This window comes from Mirounga leonina, unplaced genomic scaffold (assembly GCF_011800145.1).
Source record: "Mirounga leonina isolate KUSES-001 unplaced genomic scaffold, KU_Mleo_1.0 Mir_101595, whole genome shotgun sequence".
Taxonomy (NCBI): Eukaryota; Metazoa; Chordata; class Mammalia; order Carnivora; family Phocidae; genus Mirounga; species Mirounga leonina.
In genome coordinates, this window is record NW_023270158.1 from 637,635 (window position 1) to 665,021 (window position 27,387).

Sequence of the window (27,387 nt, forward strand, 5' to 3'; positions counted from 1 at the left end):
ACTTCTGGATGCATTTTAAAAATTGTATCCTAATCATCATCAAAACCATTGTGATTATTATCATTATCAGTGAATGTATGAGGATACAATGATGGTCTAATACAGATGCTGTCCCTGTCCATTACAAAGCTCATCACTTAAGTAATTAATCATACATATGTATACATAAAAATACAAGCTCTTTGACTCAGAGTTGCTGAGTACTAAGGAAGACTATCGTAGGGAGAGTTGACAGGTCAGGGAAGGTCTTTTTGAGGAAATAACATTTGGGCAGAGATTTGAAAAACAAGTTGATATTAACAGGACAAAATGGGAGGCATACACATTCCTTGGGATTAAGCAATATGGAAAGCATGAGGGACTAAAAAGACACCAATATAGCTATAGGGGGAGAAATGAGATGAGTAGGGGACAAGATGAAGGACAATGTAGGCATGGGCCAGACCACGTGGAACTATTAGATCACGTTATGTAGTTTTTTTGTTCTACCCAAAGATCAACGGAAAGTCATAGTGTTATTCAGGGGGTGTGATATAATCAAATTTTGATTTTTAAACAACCACTCTGGTTAGAGTGTATAGAATGAGGTGGAGGAGGATCAGCTGTTGGTTCAGATAGACAGTAAGGTAACTATTGCTACAATACAAAGAAGAGATAAGGAATGCTCAACTGGGGTTGTGGAAGTTGATATGGAGAAAAGTGGACAGATTTTGGAAACATAGGAGTGATGAAATCAATAGGGGTTGGTGAAGAACTAAATATGGTGGGTGATGGAGAGGGAGTCTTAGAGATGACCTTGGCTTTTGGTTGGCAACAATGAAACAGGCACAGTAGAAAAGGAATGTATTTAGAGGAAGTATTAAAAGTTTGATTTTGACATGGGGAATTTGAGGAGCCTTTGAGACATCCAGCAGGAATTGTTTAGGAAGCAATTGGATGTACAGGTCTGGATAGAAATATATATATTTGCATGCCATCTGTGTATGAGGGTAATAAAAGGCATGGATGTGCAAAATATTGTCTAAGAGAGTATAGTATGAGAAGAAGAGAGAACCTAGAATATTGCCTTTAAGAATCTAACTTTTAGGGGCGCCTGGGTGGCTCAGTTAGTTAAGCGACTGCCTTCGGCTCAGGTCATGATCCTGGAGTCCCTGGATCGAGTCCCGCATCGGGCTCCCTGCTCGGCAGGGAGTCTGCTTCTCCCTCCCCCACTCCTGCTTGTGTTCCCTCTCTCGCTGTGTCTTTCTCTGTCAAATAAATAAATAAAATCTTAAAAAAAAAAAAGAATCTTACTTTTATAAGCCAGGTAGAGTAGGATATGCCTGCCAAGAAGACAGAATGGAGGCAAGCTAGGAGTACACTGCGTCACAAAGTCAAGGGAGGAAGTTGCTTCAAGAGAGCAGAATGGTGGTTGCTAGGGACGGAGAAGAGGGGGGAAGTGGGGGAGTTGCTAATCAATGGGTATAAAGTTACAGTGATGCAAGATGAATAAGTTCTAGAGATCCACTGTACAACATTGTGCCTACAGTTAACAATATTGTATTGCACACTTAAGAATCTGTTGAGAGAATAGATCTCATGTTAAGTGTTGTTACCACAATAAAATAAAACTAATTTTTAAAAAAGAAGGGAAAAGAGACCAATAATGTTCAGGGCCATGGAAATGTCAAGTACTATGACAACAGAAAAATATCCTTTGGCCTTAGTTACAAGGAATTCATTGTAAGATTTAGAGCTGTTTCTGTGGATTGATAGAGCTGGAATCCAAATTGGAAAGAGCTGAAAAGTAAAATGAGGAGGCTAGGATGCCTGGCTGTCTCAGTTGGTTAAGCGGTCCGCCTTCAGCTTAGGTCATGATCCTGGAGTCCCGGGATCGAGTCCCGCATCGCATCGGGCTCCCTGCTCAGTGGGGAGTCTGCTTCTCCCTCTGCCCTTCACCCTGCTCATGCGCGCACACGCTCTCTCTCTCTCTCAAATAATAAAAATAATATAATAAAAAATCTTTTAAAAATGAGGAGGCTAGACTAGATCCTCTTTAAAGTCCCTTCCAACTTTAAAATAGTAAATGCTGTGATTTCATGCTGCTGGTCAGAGCCTCTCTTTGTCTTAGGTTTCCCTACTCACCTCACTCCTGGTTAATAAAAAGACTCTGCCATTGAAAGAAATGATTTGCAAAGACCGTGTTACTTTAAGCATCATTACAGCCTCAAACAAACTTGGGACAAATCATTCTCTTCTACATTTACATATATATTTTTTCTTTTGAAAAGAATCTTGAGCACAAAAAATTCTTATATGATTTTTCCATAGCATCAATTGAAGAAATATATTTCCAAGAATTGGTTTTATTTTTTGGGTCAGGACTGCAGGGATAAAATCAGGTCTAGAGTTTCCATGTGGATGAATTTGGAAGTGAACAGCTTCGAAGCTGCAGTCCAGGGATGTCTCACGCTACACTATACTATTTTCCTTTTAAATTGAATCACCTTTTCTGGGCTTTGAGAGCTAAAAAAACACATCCAAATAATTGATTTTGTATGTAAGCAGAATGCTTGGGCACTTGCTGCTTTTCATCTAAAGAGAGGTTCCTATATTCTCACTGTCTTGGTAGGACAGAAATCTGATAAAAGGTCATATAGACTGTTTCTACTCAAAGTGAGATCGGTGGACCAGCAGCATCAACCTCAGCTAGGAATTTGTTAGAAATGCAGAATCTAAGGCACCACCTCAGACCTACTAGATCAGAATATGCATTTTAACAGGATGCTCAGGTGATTTATATTAACATTAAAAGGTAAAAAGAACTTAGTAATTTTTTTTTCAGAATCTACTTTTTAAAAATATAGAATCTTTTGTTACTCTGCTATGGTATTTAATTAATCCAAGGGCAGATTAGTCATTTATGGACTAAAAACTAATCATTTTGTTTTAAAATTAAGACCTGCAGTAGAGTGCCTAGGTGACTAACAAGATATATTTTACAGGCAAATAGTAGGTTACTCACCCAACTCATGGTAGAACACGTATTTTTCATTTCCCCTTACCAGAAGCTGCTAATTATTTGCATTGAACTATTTACTTTTCCTCTTTTAGTAATAATAATATTTGTAAATTTACTTTGAAACAAGATTACCTGTCATGCTTTTGTATAGGATTTATAAACGTTCACTATTTTCTGTCTCTTTAGCCAGTTTAGGAGAACATCTACACTTTATTGCATGGATCTCCCTGGTGATTAACATCTGGAATGGACAGATGAAAACTCAACCCTCAGTCGCACCCTTCCTTTCTGTTTCTTACATGAAGCCCTACTCTAACCTTTAATCAGGGCAGAAAAAGATTGCTACTGCCCCCTGCTGGCCTATTGTATTTTTACTCCTCTACAAATTGACTTGAATAGGATGCCCAAGGATTTTGAGCCACTGAAGAAAGCTCAGCGGAAGAGACTTTCCCTAGTAGAGAGGTAGCGATCCTTTGGGAGCAGGCGGCTAAAATCAAACGAAAACACTCAAGGGGAGAGGAAGGCATAAAGGGCTTCTAAATTAAATTATTGATCCTCATGAACCTTTTTCTGCGCACGGACTTGTCTATGTCAAGAGAATGTCCCTTCCTCTTCAGCACAGGACTCCTCTTTTGCCTCTAGGTTCCACTGACAAGGAGTGAACTACCCACTCCCCTATTATAATTTCAGTACTCCGGATTCTGTTTTCTGCTTCCCCCAATTTCCCTTTCCCACTCCTTAACCGGATTCCCTTTTCTGCTTTAAACTCCCGTTCCGCCCACCCACCGACAGACTCGCATTTCTAGGGGTCAGACCCTAACCTCCTTCACCCTCCTCGTCTACCCTGACCTCTGCTCTCCCCTGATTGTCACCACACCCCCCTTTAGCACCCTTTCCCTGAACAGCAAGCCACTCTTTGCCTTTGAACATCAGGCTTGTCCCCTCTTGAATGCCTCTCCCCGACCCCCGCCCCAAGCGACTGAAAAAGGAAACATGCGCACTTCAGAGCTAGGAGCTGTCCGAGTGCTGAAATTTATAGGCTGGGTAAGATCACGTCTCCCATCTCTTTCTGTAGCTCTCATTCCAGCACAGGATCTCAGCAATTTTGCCCTCTTCCCCCGTGCCCACTTCAGCGCTCAGAGTCCTTTCTTCTCTCTCATTTACAACTTCTTTTAAAAAGAGAACATTTTCTAGAGAAAAGGGATTTGCTAAACAGAAAGGACATAAAACAAAAGCCACAGCAACCCGACTTCCAGCATGGCATTGTCACCAGCCCCCTTTGCATGGTGATGCGATTAAGGTAGCGGCGTTTTTATTATTCGGGAAAAGCAGCTGGGGAATCCATCAGTTCTAAGGCTTTGTCTTTCCTTGGTTAGCTGATGGTCCTGAGCCCCGGTTTGACCTGACCATGATGCCTAGGACTGGCACTTTTTGTTTTTTCTCAGCAAACTGTACAAACCCAAATCTCTTTTTGATTTTCAAGGAAACTAGATTCCTGCCAGATTTCGAATCTGGACAATAAATAGATACTTTGTCCTAGCTTTTTTCTGGAATCATTTCGGGGATATTTTCCACAAGCATCACAGAAACAGGAATGAACCGGCAGCTAGTGAACATTTTGACAGCCTTGTTTGCATTTTTCTTAGAGACAAACCACTTCAGGTAGGTGAAACGACTTTGCATGCTGATATTTTCCCCATGAAAACTGTTTGAAAGAGAACGTGTCATACATTTTTTTATCTATTTTTCTATGCCCTGGACCATATTATTTTAATTTTATAGAGGAGAGTTAGATTTCTTTTGTTCTTTTAAAAGGCGTAATTATGGTGGGAGGGTGGTAAATTTTCACAAAGGCAAGTTTTATGATCCATAACCCCACTCTGCATTTCCACACATTTTCACAGGCAATGTGATATTAAGGAAGTCTAATGAGTTGCATGCTCTTTACATTTCTATATAATGATGATTTTTTTTTTTTTTTGGCTTTCAAGTTCTTCTGAAAGTCATTTAAAATGATTATTGGATGCAATGCTTCTCATATGGTGGAAGTGATTGGATTAATTTACAAGAAGCATGCTCATTTTATATAAAATATAAAAGAACCCTAATTCTTAGTCAACTTGAAACTTCTATTGTGTTTCAGCAACTAGATGCAGACTATGAGCACTACAATTCAGGAAATTTCTTGAAACATCAAAAATATTTAAAATCTCATTTTACCACTATGTTCCATTGCTCAGTATATTTGGAAACTGAATGACTACCAAAATTTAGTTAATATGACATCTTTGTATTTATCTGTGTATGAGAAATGGGCTATGCATAATTAAAATAAGTGGGAAATCATTATTTCATGTGTGCATTTTCTACCTAGTTTATAAATTATCAAATCAGTTTATACTTCAAAGTATCAGATGATTACCAGTAAGTGAAATAGCCATCCTAATGGCAGAGGTTCCAAGACAGCATAGAGACAGGAGATGTTCATACAACAAAGTGTAGGACTCCTCATTTAATTTTCACCACGTTTTATGGTATTTTTTCACAGAACCAAGAGAAATGGAACATATAGCTAATGTTATGAGTACTGGGAAAACCCACTATGTTCCTTTCAGGTTCACACCTACTATGATTAAGAAAAACTATAGGCTGGGTTTCATTAGAAGCATCATCACCATCATCATCATCATCACCTTCATTACCACCACCACCACCATCATAAATAATACTTGATTAATCAGATGAATCTGCATATGGGAATGTGAGTATTTTTAGATAATTGTATCAATTTTTAACTCCTACCAAATGTTTAAATTCTCTTTGCACTTAATACTTTGCATTTAATACTACCTTGAAAAACTGGCAAAAATGTGGTGTTTTCTCAGTGATAGAATTAACAAGATTATTTGTTAAACTACTAAAAACAAAGCTTATAAAATATTATGCTTTAGCGAAGAAATAGACATTCAGTCAACCACTATGTATATTGTGAAAGAATTCATTTCACTACAAACCAAATAGGCTCTTTTTATAAGTCCTTTAAGGAAAATGAAAGTATGAGAAATTTTCCAGTCAACATTTAGTGTTTTTGATAATGCAGAAAAGAAAATTATTTAGAAGTTCTTTTTCATGAATACTTTACTGGAGAGTGAACAATTTAAATGCTAATATATAAATAACATCTGATAAGGTAATAGAAGTACAGACACACTCATTATTGACCTATTTTAGAATGAAGTTAAATTTCCACGTGAAGCTTTTCTTTTAGGCAATGCATTGAAAATTATTAATAGTTGACAGCAGGAATACAATCTAGCAGGTGAGAAAATAAGCAATGGAATAATTAGTTCACTGTTTACTTTGTTCTGCCCATTGTATTATATATTTCTAATAAAAAGTAGAGGACTTATATTAAGGGCTAAAATGCTGGAAGAATTGTTTAAGAGTCATGGGGGAATAATTTTAAGACAATCACATTTTAGAAATTATCATCTTCATTTCTCTGACGAGTCTAGAAAGAAACAGCTTTAACTATATGTCCATAAAATCTACAACATAAGCTATGCATGTTGTATCATCTTAAACATCTTTATGGCTACAGTTTGGACATATGGGAGATATGACTCAGGATTTCTAACTCTCATCATTTAAAGTTAACTTTAGAGAATGTACAAATTCAGAAGTTGACCAAAGAGTTTGTAATTTTCTTTTTATTCTTACTATCATGTATATTAACAAAACATAATGTCAAACATTCTGTGAGCCTTAGTTCTCAGGCAATGAGAATGGAATTGTTGCTAAAAAAGTTAATGATGTGTTTAGGACGGCTTTCTGCAAAGACCATGACTCCAGGTCTGGAAAACAGCCTTCACAGACCCTATCGCCTTCAGATTTCTTGGACAAATTAATGGGAAGGACATCAGGATACGATGCAAGAATCAGGCCAAATTTTAAAGGTAGGTTCCATTTAAATTTATATATTTTTTTGTTTTTTGTTTTTTTATTTATTTATTCATGAGAGTCAGAGAGAGAGAGAGAGGCAGAGGCAGAGGGAGAAGCAGGCTCCCTGCCTAGCAAGGAGCCCGATGCGGGACTCGATCCCAGGACCCTGGGATCATGACCTGAGCCAAAGGCAGACGCTTAACCATCTGAGCCACCCAGGCGCCCCCCATTTAAATTTATATTAAGCCTGTGGGAAATCTAGATGTTTGAATAATCTGAAATAAGTTTTAAGGGCTTTTTATTATAAAATAGTATAGTATTCATTTCATTTTGGCATTCTTTTGAGCTAGCCAATTTAATAGTTTGAATTTTATATATTGTTTGCCACTTTTGAAAACTTTCCTCATTTGTATTCTATTCCACAAAGAAAACTAATATCAGAGATTATTGCTACATTCCTTATTTTATCTTAAGTGGGAGTGTGACTAGAAATGAATCCAAGAGTAAATGATGGATTTGACTTATATGAGTGCCTACCAGGATTCATACAGGATTCAATGATTATTCAAAATCTTTGGTTTTCGTTTTGAATACCTACTCTCAAAGTGAAGTTTAAATCTCAATATAAAACATGCCATTTTACACACTTTCAGGCCTCTCTCATTTTTCAACATTGTGGCAAGAGACTCTAATTGAAAATATCAGAAATTTTTGGTTTCTTTTTGTTTAAACATTTTAATTGTTTATTTGAAATTGTTTATCTAAAATTAACAAAGATCATAGAATTGTAAAGTGCACATGTCAAAGATGGTGGATACTTTCTTTGTTCAATTAGAAAAAACCAAAAAGTTTGATGTTTTTGTTTATTTAATGTTATAAAGATGTAATTAATCATCTGTAGAAATTACTTTTTATCTATTTGGTTTATTTTTATATGAAATAAAAACCAATTATTAATGAATGAATTATTTTTGATGGTTTAGTTTTTAAATACATATTTTAAATGACAATTGCATTTTATCTTGTAATTTAACATAATGCATTGTGGAGTGTTTATAATATTTTATAAAAGAAGAATCCTATAATATTCTAGATATTATGTTGTAATTCCATTGCTTTGATTTTGCTTATTAGCGATTTAATTAGATTGCTTTCCTTGAGTTTTGAATAATTTTTATTATTTGCAAATATGAGCATGAAAACTAAATTTTAGATTCATTTCTTCTTTAAATGCTACACCTCTGAATATACCCAGCTAAGGGCACATTTTATAAAGAGCTATGTCATAATTTTGACAAAACAAGTATATCTGATTTATAGAGTATTTTCAAAAGAAACAACAGATCTAAGTTCAAAGCTCAATTTTCCTGAAAACAATTTTCATGCTCATCCTATTTCATACTAATTTTTTGATCATTGCTTTGGAAGTCAACATTTGAAATAAAATCTTATGAGTAACAAGTTGAGAATGAGCTTTCAATGGGACCACTCATTCCTATATTTATTCACTTAGTCATTCAATAACTTCTGAGTCTGAACTATATGGGAAATACCAACTACTGCATGCACTGGAAAGTTGAGAGAGGAAACAGGTTTGAGTGTTACTGTCAAAAATTTTAATGGGGAGAGTAGATGTTACATGAATAGTTATAAATTAATATACATTATGAGACAGAAATAGTTAAGTAGTTAAGTAACATTAAGAAGTACAGAAAAAATGCTACAGGATTCCAACAAATGAAGAGATGATTTCCTATTAAGCTATTCATGGGAGGTTTCATAGAGAAGGCCCAGAGATGGAAAATTGTTTCAAGTTTATGAGCGTCTTATTTAATAGCAGCTATTATTCATTATATTCTAGAAGTCACGTTTCAAAAGGGGAGAAAAATGCAGAGTAATAAAACAAACATCCATGTTGCCATTGCTACTTTAAATGACCACATAGAATGAGCAATCATTTTCACACAGCTTTTTTTCTGGTTCTTCTGGGGATGTCACCCTTTGGAGATGACATTTCCCATGATTCTAAAGGATAAATAAATGGAGAGAATATCAAGTATAGGAAAGCATGGCCATGTTTTTGAGATCTTTCCACCACTTAAAGACCTGAGCACAGGATGTTTTAAAGACTTATAAAAGGGAAATGGGGTAGATATCCTTTAAGACTTGAACATTAATGGACTTCACTGAGTTTTGTCTCCCACTCCTTTTAACTCTCCACATCAATGAACCCTGATCCTCTTTCATAAATTTTATTTACATGAACCATTTATATCAGATTAATTACCTAACAGCTCCCACAATTCTCTTTATTCAGTGAATCTTAGCTCTTCCTGGATGTAAAACATTCCCCATTATTTTAGAGTAAAATAATTTTAACTCCTAGGTATTCCCATGAAACTTTATATGTCTAATATGGTTCTTTTGCATATTTATGTTTTATCAACCCACCCAACACTGCATCTGAGAAGGCAGGGATATATATATAGAGAGAGTTCTATATATATATATATATAGAGAGAGAGAGAGAGAGAGAGAGCGTTATATATATTTACACACACACACACACACACACACAAATATGTACACATACACAATGTAGGGAAACGAAGTCATTCTTTTCTCCAGAATGAGGAAATAAGGAACAAGATATAGAGGAAAATGTAGATCAGTTATGAAGATTAGTGCTTCCAATTAGCTGTAGTAGAAATTGAGGGTAGGAACTTTTGAGGAACCAACCAGTGGTCACAGTGACTAGCAGAGATGATCTTAGCTGAGCTGAGGAGAAAGAAATAAAAGAGATAATAAGGAACTTGTAACAGTGAGGATACTAGGAAGAACACTATAGTACTTACTGTAACTTAGTATAGTTGATTAGCAATGTACCAATGAGAAATTTTATATAGTAGGTAGAAATGAAGGGTGATTGGGAAATGTGACTGTATCTGGAATAGTGACAGGCACACTGTAAATGCTAAAAAAACAAATTGCTATGATAACAATAAACATCATGATGATGTTGAAAACAACAACAATAATAATTAATAAGAAGACAGAAGGGCAAGATCTGGCCACAAAAATAAAAGCAAGAGTGAAATATGGGCTGTTGAGGTAAAGGAAATGGCTTTTCTAGATGTCTTATTAAATATTAGTTCTCTGTTTTCCTTGCTGCCATACACTGGCAAGGGAAAAGGAAATGCATATGCATAATTTTTCTTATTGGAAGGAATCTTTCCTGCATACTTTCAAGTCAGTAAAATATTTCATGTCTATTCCATATCTCTGATGGACTCTGAAAGATGTCATAATGGACACATATACAAGAAGAAAAATGGACGTAAGCTAGAAAAGGGGACCAGAAATGAATCAGACTTAGGCTCTGTAATTGAGAGCCATTCTTAGAAACTACAGGGAAAAAAAATAGCTTTTCTGATGTGCAGAAGCACAAGTGTATAAACAAAGTCATGAGTCAGAGTTGCCAATTGCATTCCATCTGTAAGATCCATAGAGACCTGGGTCGGAACTTGTCAAAACATAAGTTTTCAAAATCTTCAGTTCAGATGAAAACACAAGCTATGTCCATTCACAATTACCTGGTTCTGAAACCATGGCAAATATTGATTCTATGTCAACAGAGGGGCCACTTTCCCCACTTGGGTGATTTGTCTCATTGTCAGTCGATTTATCATGGTGTTACTCCATCATTCTATCAGATATTCCTTTGTCAGTGTTATTGTATCTTGAGAATGCCACTTTAAACATTAAGCTTTTAAGGAGGCCAAATGAAATGCTCAAACCTGGGCAAAGTGCATTAGTTCCAATTCTGTCTCTTTGAAACAAAGCCTTTATCTATTTTAATGAAATTTTCTTTGAAAATAAAATTAACTTAGAGTTATATCCTAAGTTTCATCCCAATGTGAATAAATACATTCCACTATAGCATTCATTTTGGAATATAATCTGGAATGGATAATGCCAGGAGATAATTATTCACTCCACTTCTTTATGCATGCCATGCACACTAATTTTTTTCTATGTCTGGAGACCTAAATTTGAAAGTGTGATGTGTGACATTAAAACCTACATTTGCATGCAATATGGTTTCCTTCATTTTCTAAGGAGTTATCAGCTCAAGAGGTGTTTCAGATACAAGTAGAAATAGATCCACTTTCAAAAAAACTAGAGGTTCAGTTTTCTCCCCTTGGAAATTCTATTTATTGTCTGTGGCCAAGTGGAACTCAAGCTCAAATGTTGTGCTTGCCAATCCCTGTAGGGGGTGGCTTGAGCACAAATGTCCAGCAGGGACATTTGGAAAGGGTGATTCTCACAGTTAGTGATAATGCAGCCCCAGCATGATCATTTCTTTGATCACCCTGGTAGATGTGGGCATCGGATGTTACTATGGATTCTGAGAAAAAGAACAGAATGCTTGCAAGTATCAGAAGTATTTGACTTGAGTGCAGGAAGTTACAGAAAGAGTGCAGCCATTTTAGAACAAGACAATAGGAGATAAAAGGGGGAAAAGTATTATTGAAATGAAAGGCTGGAGGTAACAAAGGGAAATTTATATATGACAGTTTTGTTCAGAAATGACATTGATGAAGATTTTTGAACATCTGAAATCCATTGGCTGTGTCACAATTTAGCTTTTCTCTGCTTTATGAACACCAACCAACACATTTGTATATACTAGGCTGCTACTATGGGCCTACAAGATGCTTATCTGGGATTTGAGGTGACATCAGGAAGGAGACATCTAATATTCTAATAGACTCTGGCAAAGTATATGTTTTCCATTCCATGATGACAGAGTAGTATAGTGGAAAGAGTCCTAGACATGGATTCAGAAAACCCAAGTTCATGTCCTTTTTGAGAAAAGGTATGTTCACCTCTCCATGCTTTAGGTTTTCTTTTGCCTTTGCCCATTTCATCTGAGTTGTTCTGAGCATCAAATGAGATCATGCATCTGAATAGTTTGTTTTTAACTATTAAGTTTATTGCAAATAATTTAAATTATTACTAGTCCCTCATTTCTCTTTTGTTTTTGCTTTTTTAAAAGATTTTATTTATTTGAGAGAGAGAATGAGAGAGAGAGAGAGAGAGCGCATGCGCATGAGAGGGGGGAGGGTCAGAGGGAGAAGCAGACTCCCCGCCGAGCAGGAAGCCTGATGTGGGACTCCATCCCGGGACTCCAGGATCATGACCTGAGCCGAAGGCAGTCGCTTAACCAACTGAGCCACCCAGGCGCCCCTTCATTTCTCTTTTGTAACTGACACTGATGATATATTGTCAAAGCTAACCCTTTATGGTGGTTGGGGCCTTATAATTGCTTGATTTTTTTTAATGGTAAAAAAAAAAGTCAGAGGGGCGCCTGGGTGGCTCAGTCATTAAGCGTCTGCCTTCGGCTCAGGTCATGATCCCAGGGTTCTGGGATTGAGCCCTGTATCGGGCTCCCTGGTTGGTGAGCCTGCTTCTCCCTCTCTCTCTGCTGCCCCCCCTACTTGTGCTCTCTCTCTCTCTCTCTGTCAAATAAATAAATAAAATATTAAAAAAAAAAACAAGTCAGAGAAGTTCTAGTACCTTAGAGTTCTGCTGCACTAATCAGAACATAGACGCCATGTGTCTCAGCTGGTTCTCCTTTTATTCGATTGGTGGGAAGATTTCCAACCTGAAAGAGTTATTTCATATTCCTAAATATGAAACAAAGAGGGAGCCATTTGTGGGAAGGAATTATCTTTATTCATTCAAATCCCATCCCTGATTATTTTCTGGGACTCATTTTTAAATGAACTGAGTAAAAGAAAGAACCAATTTTACTTAGTCCTAGAAAGAAGGACCCTAAATTTAACTGAAGATATATGACTGTCATTTCTTATGTATGTCCTTGTCCAGTTACTGCACTTTCAAGGGTCACTGCACAAGCATGCAGAATTGATTTCTTATTTTACAATAAGCATTTTGAAGAGAACATTTGGTCTCTACAACATGGCAGGTTAAGAGCAATAGAAATGGAGGCCCATAATTTCGTTTTTGAGAATGTATTGCATTGCTCCTTGGTTGAGTCCAGGTAACTTCGTATCCTTAATTTTCATTACTGAAAGAGCCTAAACATTTTATCCTAAATTCTATAGTGCTTGCTTGTCCATCTTGAAGGACAAGTCAGTACATTTTACTGATAATCTGAGACTTCGTTTTTTTAAAAAAGGTAACAGCATTGATATCAGGGTATCCTGGTCCTTAATGAGTGGACATCAGAATGTGTCTAGTTAGGGTGATCAGGTTTAGAGAGAGAGAGAGAAAAAAATCATCATTTGTTTGTTCTTAGTGGTGTTGAATATTTTTCTTGGTGTGTTGGATACATGTTTGCAATACGGTCTTAAAAATGGAAATATAGTTGATCAAGCCTCATAACAACAAGGTCTTTGGAAGTGTTCTGGGTTCTCTTTGGAGTTAACACCTATGAGGCTGTCCTGACTGTGGCACACAGCATTTGCTCATTGACTTCTTTCTTGAAAGGGCTACTCTGGACACTTGTGAGTGATTGCAGACATTTTTCGCCAGTGAAATGCACTAAAGGAAGGACCTGCACAAAAGGAATAGGTCTCTAAGTGGTATTCTTAAGTGAGCAGGACATTTAAAAATAAAGCCACTGGGTTACTCTCTTGGAGTCTAGTCTGGCTAGCCAACCAAGTGTGGTCATGGGGCAAGTAAAAGAGGAAAGCTGGGCACTGCCTTGGACTCATGCCCTAGCTTGTGTACCCACCATTTCCTTATGAACATGAGTATACCAAAAGGTGTCTCTGTTTTCTTAACACATTTATCCAAGAGGGCAAAAGAAAATCCTGGATCAAGTCAAAATATGGAAAGTCAATAGGCAGTTATCACAAATGTGACTGCCTAAGTTTTGTTTGCTTTTTTTTAAAAAAAGATTTTATTTATTTATTTGACAGACAGAGAGAACAGAAGCAGGGGGAGCAGGCTCCCCGTTGAGCAGGGAGCCTGATGCGGGGCTCAATCCCAGGATCCTGGGATCATCACCTGAGCTGAAGGCAGACACTTAACCGACTGAGCCACCTAGGAATCCCCTAAGTTTTGTTTTCGATTTCTTCTTTTTTTTCTAATGGGAGGGGGGCTTATTTTCTTGAGGAAAAATAAGCTACACCTGCCCATGCATTTTCAAAGCAATAGAATAAATCTGTGGCAAGGGAGCATCTATGTGGGCACAAAAAAAATTCCATGTAATAGTTTTACATCTTTATATTGGAGTCTAAACACACAATTCATTTGTTTGTTCCTCTTAAATAGTGAGTAGTTACTATGTGCCAGGTGCCATGTTACTTGCTAAGTATACAGTGGTAAACAAAATTTAAGCTTTTAAATGTCAGTTCTCACCTCACTAAAAACTGGAATATAATTTGTAAATTGAATGCTGTAACATCCAGGACCTCTGCAGGAAAGAAATGGCACACTCCAATGGGGTGTGAGAGAGTAATACACTCTCGCAAAAGGAGAGTGTAGTACTCCAGGACTATCAACAATAGACCTGAAGAGGGAAGGGGTGGGGGGAGTGGTTACCAGAAAGTAGAGAATGTGGCTATATAGACAGGCCACCTAATGAGATCTGTGGAGCAATGTAGTCAATCTGTACTGTCCTAGCAGGAGAAAGCTAGAGAATAAATATTCTGACCTCACTTTCCTCCTGTATTTCATTTTCTTGTGGGAGTCTCTCATTGGCCAATCCAACTAGAAGTCAGAGGGCAAGGGAGCTCAAAGATGCAAACCCAAAAGGTCAGTTTCCCAAGGAACAGAGAAGAACAGGAAAGAGAAGAGAGTGTCTCTGGGCGGGAAATGGAAGATAATCAACACAGAGCCAACAGAGGAGCAAAGCCATCCGTCAACCTTCAGGTGGTGGAGCAGACATCTCCAAAACTGATAATCAGTTTAGTAAGCCTTCCTTGATCAGTCTTGGGAAAGAAGGGAAGTGAGAGAGGGATGTTGTTTGGATAAATTATCCCAACAGTAAATGATACCTCCAAAGGCGGAGAAGAGAGAGGAAGATAATGTAAGGTGATAGTTCCTTCTCCTAAACAGACAACTGAAAGAGACACAACCAGTGGACTGGTGTGTGTGTGTGTGTGTGTGTGTGAGAGAGAGAGAGAGACAGAGAGAGACAGGGAGACAGAGAGAGAGTGAAAGAGTTTTCTGTGGAGTATATGAAAATAATATAGTTTCCTGGCTATTTAATATGTTTATATGTTTTCCAATACTGTATTGTTGTGCTTGCCCCATGGCAATCCCCTCCAGGCTCCTTATGCTGGGATGTGTTGTGGGCTTAGATTTGAGCACAAGACTTAAGGCCAAGTCTCTTTGGGGCAGCATTTCTGAGACATATTTTTTCCCTCTGTGCTCTTCTGTTCTACATAGAGCTGTAGAGAGAAGAATAAGAGATTGGGTGGAGGTTAGAAGAGCATGAAGACCAGGAGCAGAGTAGTGTGCATTTCTTTTTTTTTTTTTTTTAAGATTTTGTTTATTTATTTGACAGAGAGAGACACAGTGAGAGAGGGAACACAAGCAGGGGGAGTGGGAGAGGGAGAAGCAGGCTTCCCGCGGAGTAGGGAGCCTGATGCGGGGCTCGATCCCAGGACCCTGGGATCATGACATGAGCCGAAGGCAGACGCTTAACGACTGAGCCACCCAGGTGCCACAGTAGTGTGCATTTCAAAGAAATGGCAAGGCTGAAGGAACAGTTGCTTGTTTTCCACTCCTTGGTGGTTTGATTACTGCACCTGAAATACAGCTACTTATCATGGCAATTCTGCTACTTGAGGAAAATCTCAGAACCACTTTGCCACATAATTTTTCTTTCATTTTTAAAACCCAAGTGTATATAGATGATAATATAATCTACTGTTCCCTGATTTATTTACATTTAAATACTTCAAAATGTTGATTTCTAAGAACCACTTCGTGTCTAAGAAGGCAGTTGAGATTTCTTTTATCAGGCTTTCTCTTAGGAAAAGCATTCTTTGCCCAAAAATATATTCAGGATCAAGGGGTCAATATATTTAGCTTTGAAACTCAGTCTCTGAAAAGTGAATGATACACACATTTGGCAAACCACACTGTAGCAACTCGTTAGATGATGTGATTCAGGATAATTTATAAATACACTGTGCAATGCTCACAATGGAATTCTTAGATTTTACTTTTTCCTTTGAATTAACTCTGGTTTTAGTACTTCAGCATTGTATAGACTATGTGAAGGCAAAGGATTTAGGATTTAATACTAAACCAAATGAGCAACCAACCAGATGTCTTTCTTAAACCACGCTTTTCAGAACACCTGCTCCAGAGCCACCTGAGTCCTGTTAAAAAGGCACATACCTGGGCCCCACACTTCTCCAGCTCTACCTTTCCAGAACTGCTGAATGATGGGATCTTAAAATACTCACTTGAACAAATTCATAAGTCCTCGAAGTTTAAGCACTGCAGGACCAGAATGAGAAAATTTTGTCCCTATATCTTTCTTGTAGTATTTTTCCCAAGATACTGTGTACCAGGGATTGCCTTACCAAATAAAGGCTGGGGGGGTGGGGTGGGGAATAGCACAGGAGAAAAAAAAATCTAAACTGAGACTCATGAGGCCTGGTTTGAACTCTAGTTTTGTCAGCTGTAACCTGGAGCATGCCACCTAACCTTTCTAGGATTCATTTTTATCATCTCTAAAAATAAAGAATTTGGGCCAAGATGTCTATGTCACTTCCAACTTTGATAGTCCCTGGTTTTTATATTCTAAATTAAAATTCTGGGGTATGTGCTTTTATGAATTATTAATTCACCCACAGAAGAACTTGGATACATCCAATTTTCCTAGGGAATTGGTCTTTCATCTGAGAAATATTAATTCTGTCCAGCTTTTTTTCAGTTTCCCATATCTTATTTCAACTCCCAATATTTCAAGGATGATCATTATTCTATGTGAAGACTCGGGAAACTTATGAGGGGATTACTGAAGAAATCAGCCATTTACAATTTTGTCTTGCTTTCAGTTTAGAGGTAGCAAATTCATGTATAGAGGCTGCTTCTGGGAAAAGTAGCTGCCACGTTTCTTTAGTTCAGCAACTGGTCAAAAATATTTCTCAAAACATTAATCCTACGAAATGTTCCCAGATAAAAGGTTTAAAATGGAAAAATGGAAAATAAGAATGGGAAATTCTATAAAACAACCTCTGAGAGAGTTCCAATATTCATTAGCATATTAAAAGTTTAGAGAAAACCTGCAGTAAAAATACACAAATAAATATTTTTAAAACTTTTTTACATAGGCGCTTATCCTATACTTATTTGATCATGGATTTCTTAAATGAGTAACATTCTAGGGAACCAGTATTTCATGGAATACACTTTGGAAAATGTGGTCTTGGTAAAATCCATAAATCTAAACAATTTTTTTTTGCCCTGAAAATTGATGATGATGATGATGATGAGAAACCTATGATGCTCTGCTGGAAAGATAATATCCGTAAGAGTGAGAATGCCCCTGCATTCAGTAAATGTGGCTTTCATTTTGATACATGGTCAACATTAGCATTCCGATGCCACAAGAGAATTACTGTACAAGTTAAAATATTATTGCAAGCTATTTATCTCCTGCTTCATTTACATGAATAAATGAGCAAACAGTGGCATTTTGAAAAAACAAACATTGAAGACAAAAGAAAAGACATCAGTCAATACAGCCAAATACTTTGATCTGATAATAATCTTCTGTTTTAGTCTTTAAGATTCTTGAATGCTGAATAACCAATACATATTTAAACAAGTGGCCTTTAACCTTGAACTGAAGACATTTCTTCAGCAGGCTCTGACAAGGTTTCATGCCTGTATGAAGAATTTCCTTTTGGATCGCCATCTTCTCTTTCAGGCAGTTTTCCAAGATGGATAAATCTTCTGGTTGTACAATTTCCATCCAACTGTTTGTTTAGAATTTTTCCCCCATCACCTCTTTGAAATGAAATTTTTCAAATTTGAATCCATACTAAAAAAAACCCCCTCATTTAACAAATTGAAATTATGCAAGATTTATCTTAAATAACTTGTGTAGATTTACAACCAAGGTCTTCGTTTATTAGCAATAAAATACATTCTAAGTTAGTCTTCTCAAAATTAATCATGTTTCATACTTAGATATGTAAATTCCCAGGAAAAACTATTGAAAATTGTTTTCAATAAAGATGATGCAGAAAGAAACGTCTTTGAAATAATCACTAAATCACTACTTTATTACTAGTTCTTCCCCCATTCTTTCTCTGAGAGAGTTTGTTAAATAACCCAGTATGATTTTTTTCTTCCTGTTTCTTACTCCAGGATCTTAGGAGAATATAGAGAACAAAGTAGGGGGTGGGAAATATTAAAGCTACCTTAGATTTAACCAATGGCTCCTGATCCATGTCACTTATTTCATACAGTAGGTGAAGATATATTGATAATGGAGCCACTACACATTCTGTATGAGACTAGTCCTTTATTTGAAACACTGCTTCAAGGTATCCACAGTGATGGCATTAGTGTTGCTAACATTCCAGTGTACAACCCACAGATAATGCGATACCAATTTTTAAGCTTTTCTGGTGATTGGGGGTTGGCAGTCTTAGATATACGGCACCTTGGAGAGGAACCAAGTGAAGATTAACAAAGTTATTTAACCTACACACAGTTTGCTTACTCTGTCGTTAAATTTTGTTTTATATAGCCTGGGTGCCTGGCTCAAATTCCTTGCTATCATTTGCTCCTGATGTCATTGCTGCTTCTCCATTTCTAGGAGGCAGACAGTGGCATTAGATATTAAGGGATGAGGAGATGGCTTTGGCTGAATCCTTAGTTACAGAAGTCAGGGAATACGAACAAGAAGATAACATTTTCTCCAGGATTCTGAGATTTGCTTTCAAAATGAAGTATATAGTATCTTCCCAAAATATAAAAATTTAAGAAGAGATCATGCCTCTTTGAAAGGAAATGTCACATAGGCCCAATGCCAGGCCTCGTAAATAGGAAAACTGGCACCAAAATTTCCATTTTTTTCAGGAGGATTTTTGATAGATAAAATGCCACTCTGCTTCTTCTAAAATTTGAGATCATAGCTTGTTAACAAAGTTGCTACACTATTCAGTATTTATTTTCTCTGGAATATCCCTATTTCATTTTCTGGAGTTAATGACTACTCTGCGGCCAGCAGCATACTCAACCTAATCCTTACCAAATTAATCCTATATTAGCAGGCCTATTTTTTTCCAGCTGTCCAAAAATAGGAGGAATTACCCACATTTTGGGATATGTGTTCCTTTTATTTCCCCCCAAGTACTACCTACATTTCCAATATTCACATTTGTTTATTAGGCACATATGCCTCATTTAAGCTCATCCTTTATTCAAATCTTCTGAACAAATATTCCCACTTAAAACCCAGCAGGTGGCTTCCTGTTCCATAGATCTGATGCCAACCAAGTTTATAAAATGCTGTGCTTTCAGCAAAGTGTATGAATTTGTGACTTGGGGCAAATATCCTAAATCTCATTAAAAAAAAGGATTTCCGGGCACCTGGGTGGCTCAGATGGTTAAGCGTCTGCCTTCGGCTCAGGTCATGATCCCAGCGTCCTGGGATCGAGTCCCACATCGGGCTCCCTGCTCCTTGGGAGCCTGCTTCTCCCTCTGCCTCTCTCTCTCTCTCTGTCTCTCATGAATAAATAAATAAAATCTTAAAAAAAAAATAAAAATAAAAATTAAAAAAAGGATTTCCTCAGCAAGAGAACACAGTTATTCCAAAGAAAAAATTCCACATTTCTACTTGTCAAACAGACTCTGCAAACAGCATAATTACACACACATTTTTTATTTCCTGCCTACTTTTGAAACCGGGTTTGCATAGGGCCCCTGGAGTCTTCCATAGCACCCACTCACCCCAACTGAGTTCATTTAAGAGGTGCCAATGTACAGTTAACAGCAAAATAGCTTAGGTGAAGGAAACTTTGTGGAGCATGGCGGAAGTGGATTGACACATGAAGCTTCCATGATTGAGTTATGAGTCCTCCACCATGGGACCTTTCTCATTCCTCTACACATTAAAAGAAAACTATTATATAAAAATCTGGACCCAGGTGCTAACAATATGTGCCATAATAAACTGTGCATATGTAAAGTCTCCAGTGAGCAAGTATCCCTCAGTGTCTAACGTTTTATATAAATGTCAGAATAAATTATCTGCTTCAGTGATAGAGCAACACAGTTGAAGGTACTAACAAAGTGTCCATCAGTGACATCGTGAAATATGCCATATAAATTGCAAAATGACACCTTTGAAAAAAGTTATTTACTGCTGAGGGGTGATGTGGCAGGTGCAAAGAAGGCAAAGAAGTAGAGAATGGATAATAAAAAGATTCTAAAGGCAAGCTAAGATCAGAAATAAACTCCTATACTTTTTTTAGAAAATTCATAGTGCAGCTGCTCTGGGGTGCCTGATTGGCTATATCTTTATCTGAATGCACAGGAAAAGCAAGCTGAGCTGTCACCCAAGGGAATGCAGAGCTCAAAATACTAGTATCCTCGATGTTCTAGGCCTCTCATGACTCTTGAAATTCTCCTGGGACTTATCATTTCTTTATACACCTGCGCATGGCTTATAGAGATCTTCATAGTTAGATTTTTGACTACATCTATCTGAGGTTAGATTTCTGAGAAGCAGACCCTGTGTGCAAGTAATTTATTAAGGATAAGTGAGCAGGAGAGACACGTAGGAGAGCGATAAAATCAGAAAAGAACGGGAGGAAACCCAGTATGGGTGTGATCTCAGGCAAAGTCCAACAGAGGGCGGGGTCAACCTGATCCCCAGGGTTTCCGGGGAAACTTCAGTGTAAGCTGTATCCCGGGGTTCTCCTGACTGGAGGCAAGAGAGCAGGAGGCTTTTCATATTCCCCTCTGTCAGTTACTGAGTAAAGACTGCCCTCAGCGTGTACATAGGTGGGTGGGGAGAGTAAATTTCCCAAATGCGTCTATTTCTTTTCACGTGACCTCCCGTAGCCCCAGGACAGTCCTCTGTGAAAGGGCACAAGTTTTGGCTACTGGAAGCGAAAGCACACTGAGGTAAGAGGCACAAAATGATAAATGGGACCCAAGGAACCTGGGTGGAGAATCAATATTGTCTATTTCAAATGACCATTCCACATTTCCAGCCATGCCCTCCCACTCTGTTCCAGCCTCAATGCCCCCGTTTCTTGTTCCTCAAACCTTTTGTCTGTGGTGCTTTGTACTTTCATTTACCTGCACTGTGCCTGCCTTTACAGCAGCCTAATGCCTACTCATCCTACAGACCTCAGCATCAGTATCATTTCCTCCAGAAAGCCTCTGTTCAACTACTAAGTCCATCCTGTCCTTCATGCTCAGTCTATAATCTCTGTTGTGATTGGCTACTTTCCTGTCTCTCTCACTCCTAGACTAGTTCAAGGAGGCCAGAGATTGGGCTTATCTCATTCTCCACTGTATCCCCACATCTGACAGTAGGTCAGGCCAATAAACATTTATCAAATGAATAGGAAAACGTACAATACCAATCTTTATTCCTAGAATCTATACTAAAGCAAAGTTGGATGTGAACAATTAAACTAAAATAATAAATTATTATCTGGTAATATTCGTGATTCTTTTAAAATGCATGAAGTTTCCCCCCATACGTTATCTCATTTGGCTCCTTATGCATTTCTCAGAATGGAAAACAGCTGGAATTTTGTTTACCATTCTTGTTATTTAGGGGGAAGGAAAAAGTTATTTTGTTGCCAGACATGACTTAAAGCAACTCTACATACGTAAAACCTAGGATGGAGTAGAATGTAGGTCATCATTTAAAGAATGAAGATAAAGACACTCAATCTGCAATACTTCATTGAATGTATTTTTTTAAAGATTTATTTATTTATTTGAGAGAGAGAAAGTATGCGCAGCGCACATTGAATGTATTTTTAACATAACTGTCCCCCCTTTCTATTACAGGGTGAGTCTAATTTATCTTTGAAGTCCCAGATTTTTATGCATTTCCTGTCTTTGTAGGAGCTTAATAAATGTTTAATGTTGAGTGAGTGGATTCACTCACATATAGATAAATATCAAGCATTTATTGTGCATATGTCACTGTGCTAGGCACCAAGTAGAGGAGAATTAAAAGGAGAATTATTAATTTACCGAAATTCTAACCTCCAACTTTTCTATCCCATCTCCTTCTACTTTACCACTATTCCAGGGTCAACATCCCACGTATAAAAAGCTTTATTTTCCATGCCCAGTTCTGAATAGGGATGTATAGTGGCATCAAACATACCCAAATAGGATCCACTGGCCTGAGGCAACTTTCCTATCCAGTGCCTGCAGTTTTACTAAATAAAACCAATGTACCCAAATGATACTCATTGTGAATACTGGATATACCTGAATTGCCAGTGAGTTCCAGTGCTAAGGTAATATCAGATTCCCTTCAGGGTTATAGCCCATAACTCCTTCCAACCAGTGAGCCTGTGGTTGATTCTCCTCTAAAATTCTCCTTTTGAGCCTCGTCTTCCAGCTTCATCAAAAATCAAAGAGTGGCTTTCAAGGTGTAGGATTCTCCCAGATTATGAGGCAATGGACAAAAAAATTTCACAAAGCCTAGGAAACCCAACTAAGGCACCTACTACTAATGATGATCTTTATATTTCTTTGGAGAGTCCTTTATATGTGAGAGGTCAGTCTACAGAGGAGGAAAAAAAAAAGTAGCTCTAGGTTTCATAAAAGAGGTGATGTTTGAATTGGGTCTTGAGAGATGAGTAGGTATTCAATGAATGAAAAAAGGAATTTCAGATAGGGAACTCTTGATGTCCAGAAAGAAAATGGCTAGCTTGGGGGATAACAAAAGATGAGTATACCTAGAGGAAGTAAAAGGAGGGGGGGCATAGAAGATGAGGCTAGAGAGTGAAGTTAGGGCCAGAGTATTAAGGAGATCATTAAGGTATTGAAATTTAACCTTAAGTAACAGGAAAGCAATCAAGATTTTTAAACAGAGAAGGTGCATAATTAAATGTGGTTTCTAAGAAGATAACTCAAGATACCTTTCAAATGGCATACTAGAAAGAGGGGGAATCAGGGTGCCATGACAATCACCCACAAGGTAGAAATAGTGAAGGTTTAGTCTTAGGCAGTGACAATGGGATTAGAAAGCAGAAGCCAGATTAACAAGATAAATTTAAGGCCAGATTGCATTAGACAAGATATGGAGGGTACAACAGAAAGAATAGTGTTTGCCTCAAGGTTCCTGGTTAGGCAACTGAGCAGATGGTGATTTTGTTTACCCAAAGAGGAGCTATAAGAGGAAGAAGACGCTGAGGGAGGAAGATAATAAGAGTTCAGTTTTGGGCATGTTTTTGAGATGACTGTTACAAATCCACACAGGGGTGTCTAACCTGCAGTTAAAAATGTTAATTTGAAGCCAAGAAGAGACGTCAGGGCTAGAAATGTAAGAATGGGAGTCCTGAGAATGTGACAGTGTCAACTAAGATCAGTGTTAAAGTGTAGAAAGAATAGAGAAGAGGAATAAGGATGAGACTTACATGCACATGGACATTGAGGGAGTGGGGGAAGAGAAGGACTCAACAAAAAGTACTGAGAAGCAGTCATCAGAAAGTCTGGAAGAGAACCAGTAAAAGATGTAGTCACTGATGTTAAAGGAAGAGAGAGTTTTGTGGATGAGGACATCAACCATGCCAAGTGTAGCAGGACCATTGGATAGAAAGAGGTGAGGAAACAGACCATTGGATTTTGTCACTGGGACATTTTTTAACCTTAGCAAGGGCAAAATTTCTCTAGAATAGGGAAACAAAAGCTTAGGCTGTATCTGGTTGTCGAGTGAATGAGATTTTAGAAAGTGGAGAAAAGAATGTGTAGAATTTTCATTTAAAAGCATAATGCCAGGGAGAAAAAGGGAAATCAGATATTGGCTTAAAGAGTTTGAGAGAAGAGAGGCTTTTGTTTTGTTTTGTTTGTTTTTATATTAAAATGAAAGTATGCATTTGTGATATGAGGGAAAAGTAGATTGAAAGTACAAGAGACATAGGAGATGATGGATGAAGCAGAGAGGACAGAAAGGACAGAAAAGAGCAATATCATGAGGACAGATGGAGAAATTACCCGTGCACTCAAGGAGAAATATCACTTCCTTACTCCAATAGTAAGTTTTACAGGTGTAGAGGAAGGTAGTCAGGGTAAGCTCACATCCAATGGCCTCTCTTTTTTTGGTCAAGTCATGCTCTGTCATCTCCCACAGAGGAGTCACTACCCCTGGCATGGGCTGGTCCTCAGTATAGTCATCATTAAGCTGGAAAAGAGCACCAGATTTTTGATGTTTTGTCTTTTTTTTTTTTTTTTGAGAGAGAGAGAGAGAACAGGGGGAGGGGCAGAGGGAGAGGGAAGGAGAGACTCCCAAGACATGGGGTTCAATCTCACAACCCTGAGATCATGACCTGAGCTGAAATCAAGAGTAAGATGCTTAACCAACTGAGCCACCCAGCCGCCCCATGATGATTTGTCTTGATGGTCCTCTTTACTATCAGGAAAGTCCACCCAGACATTCAGGAAGCTTTTGTAAAATTTAAATACATCATAAAAACAGAATTTTCTAGGGGCGCCTGGGTGGCTCAGTCGGTTAAGCGTCTGCCTTCGGCTCAGGTCATGATCCCAGGGTCCTGGGATCGAGCCCTGCATCGGGCTCCCTGCTCAGTGGGAAGCCTGCTTCTCCCTCTCCCGCTCCCCCTGCTTGTGTTCCCTCTCTCGCTGTGTCTCTCTCTGTCAAATAAATAAATAAAATCTTTAAAAAAACAAAAACAAAACAGAATTTTCTAATAAAATTCACTTATCAGTAGGCTTAGTGAGTAGGGAGATTATTTTAAACATGAGACCCAGAAGATGAAGCCAGAAGGTATTGTGTGTAATACTCAGACAAAAGATGAGGGAAGTAAAGGGGCTCAGTGTCCAAGATATCCATCATTTGCCTTCTTGGCCAACCCTTTATTCCTTGCTGCATCTATCCATGTATTTCACACCATTTTTCATTGTACGGGCCCAGAAAGAGTTAATAATAATAATATTAGTTTATGTTACTTGAGTCCTTACCATGTGTCAAGCATTCTTCTAAGCACTTTGCATATTCATTCATTTAATCCTTCTAATACCCTGTACATTTTATTACTATCCCTATTTTCCTATTGAGGAAACTTAGAAAAGAGAGCACAGTGGTCGTTCATAGTCATATGGCTAGTAAGGGTGTAGAGCTAGCTTTCAATCCCAGGTAATGTGCCATGAGTCCACCCTTTTACCACTAGTAGCATAGTAAAGGCCTAGAAGATTTGTGTTGTTGTACACCAAGTTCATGAGTGAGACCTGCATCCATTTCTTAATTACACAGCCATGCTGGGGGCTGTGAGTCTGGAGGCTTGCGAGAGGCTTTGAAGCATTTTCCTCAGAATCTGCTTATTATTCAACTTTATATCTTCCGATTTGAGCACATTATTAATCCTTCATAAATATTTGATGAATGATTAAATGAATGAGCAAAGCTGATTTCTCTCCAATCACCCAACAGCTTTCTGCTTGGAATATACTGGAACTAGCTTGCAGATCGTGGGGGTGGGGAGACAGCTAGTGGCTGAGGAAAGAAGAGATTCAGTGACTGCTTCTTCACAGGTTACACATTCTGTGATTTTGTCTCTGACTAATGGCATTTTGTAGTCATTTTTTTACATCTTCTTTCAGGACAAATTTGTGATGTGTTTAAATATATCCCAGAAAAATGCTGACTATGACATACCAAAAGCATCTGGCATTTTCTCTAGTCTGATGGCCTCCTTCTTAGTGCAGTTTACTATCTGGGCTCTGGGAATGTTTTCCTTTAATAATCTCAATCATTTAGACATAGTGGGAACAAATGGTAAGTCTGGGACCTGAAGTCTGCAATTCAATTCTCTTCATGATAACTTTCTAACATATATGAAGAGCCCAAGCTTGCAAAGAGAATAGGAGAGGGAAGATTTATGTGATGCTTGCTGGAATAATGTTCTTTAAGAACTAAGGACACTGCTCTCTGAAACAATGTACGTGGGCTTTTCTTAAGCAGAATAAGCAGGGGCTGCTTATGTACAATTCAAGTTTACTTTGTAGCAAGGTAAAAATTAATCACAAAGTATTTGGAAGAAAGACTTAGGAATGGGCCTAACTTCTAGGTACTTTGGGAATTTACTGAAAGCAGTACCAGGACAGTCACTGTCCTTTCTAAATGTGTCATCTTGATGAACAAATGAAATAATACACATAAAACAAGTCTGAGCAACACAAGTCAATTCTTCACTATATGAACATGCAGCTAGGTATGGAATTATGTCATGGACACTAGGAGTTCTGAGGAAGGGAGGTGATGATGGCTGAAGTGTAAAGAAGAGGTAGAACTTGACCCATAGGTGGGGTCTACAGAGACAACGAGTGCCTCAGGATGCGTCAGGCAACATGTTAAGTGTGCTGCATGCAGAATCTCATTTATTCCCTACAAAATTGACAAGTACTACTATTACCAATTCCCTTTTTCCAGATCCAGAAACTGATGGTCAGAATCCTTCCAGCTGGCACAGCTGAGAGAGGCAGAGCAGCTGGTCAAATTCAGGCTATCTCGTGCTGGAGCCTACATACTGACCCACCGTGCTGTTCCTTACAGTAGCCTAGGCAGACTACCAGTGTCTGTGTTTGCAAATGAACAGCGCATCTGACTGGAAGGGAACTTTTGAGGAGGCATGCATGAATGCAGGGTAATCCCCAGAGAGAAGACGCTCTTAGGAAGATTCTTGCCTTTTAACTTGAGGGACTTTCTATCTCCATTCCCTGAGAATTTGGGAATGGGGCCATTTCTCATCAAAGTATTCTTTTCTACAACACTGCTCTATTGTGTTTGGCACAACACACAAATTAGAGCCTATTAAAAGCTTCAACAAATCTTGTCTCTAGAGTGAAAGGATTAGGAGTACAAACCCCACTGTATTTCTTTAGCAAAGCATCCAGACTTTCATGTCTTCGAATCATAACCCAGCCAAGGTCCCAAAGTGATGTTCCTGCTTGTTGTCATGGGCTCACAGGAAGTGATGATGTCTAATGGGAGAATGACATCCTCTACTTCAAGTGTGAACTCAGTTGTGGTGAATGGGAGGAGGCCACTTAGCTTCTTCATTCTTGGAGGGACAGCCGTACTCAGCTTAGTATCAGAGATCCTATCACAGTGAGATGGATGTGGAAATATAGGATATTAAAATCCTGATGGAGGACAGTTTCTCTACAACTTTAAAAAAATCTCAAACAATACAAAATTTGGAGGCCTCTCAATTTCAGGAAGG

The 27,387-nt window shown here is 38.1% G+C and overlaps 1 protein-coding gene across 2 annotated transcripts in view; it reads left to right on the forward strand.

The window, feature by feature from the left end:
- The first annotated feature begins 4,595 nt into the window (after positions 1-4,595).
- The window catches only part of GLRA2 (glycine receptor alpha 2), a 176,611-nt gene continuing 153,819 nt past the window's right edge, over positions 4,596-27,387 (forward strand). For both annotated transcript variants that reach the window (XM_034999666.1, XM_034999675.1), the window contains exons 1-2: positions 4,596-4,663; positions 6,824-6,957. In XM_034999666.1, coding sequence (XP_034855557.1) covers positions 4,596-4,663; positions 6,824-6,957 — 202 coding nt within the window. The remainder of the gene's footprint in view (positions 4,664-6,823; positions 6,958-27,387) is intronic.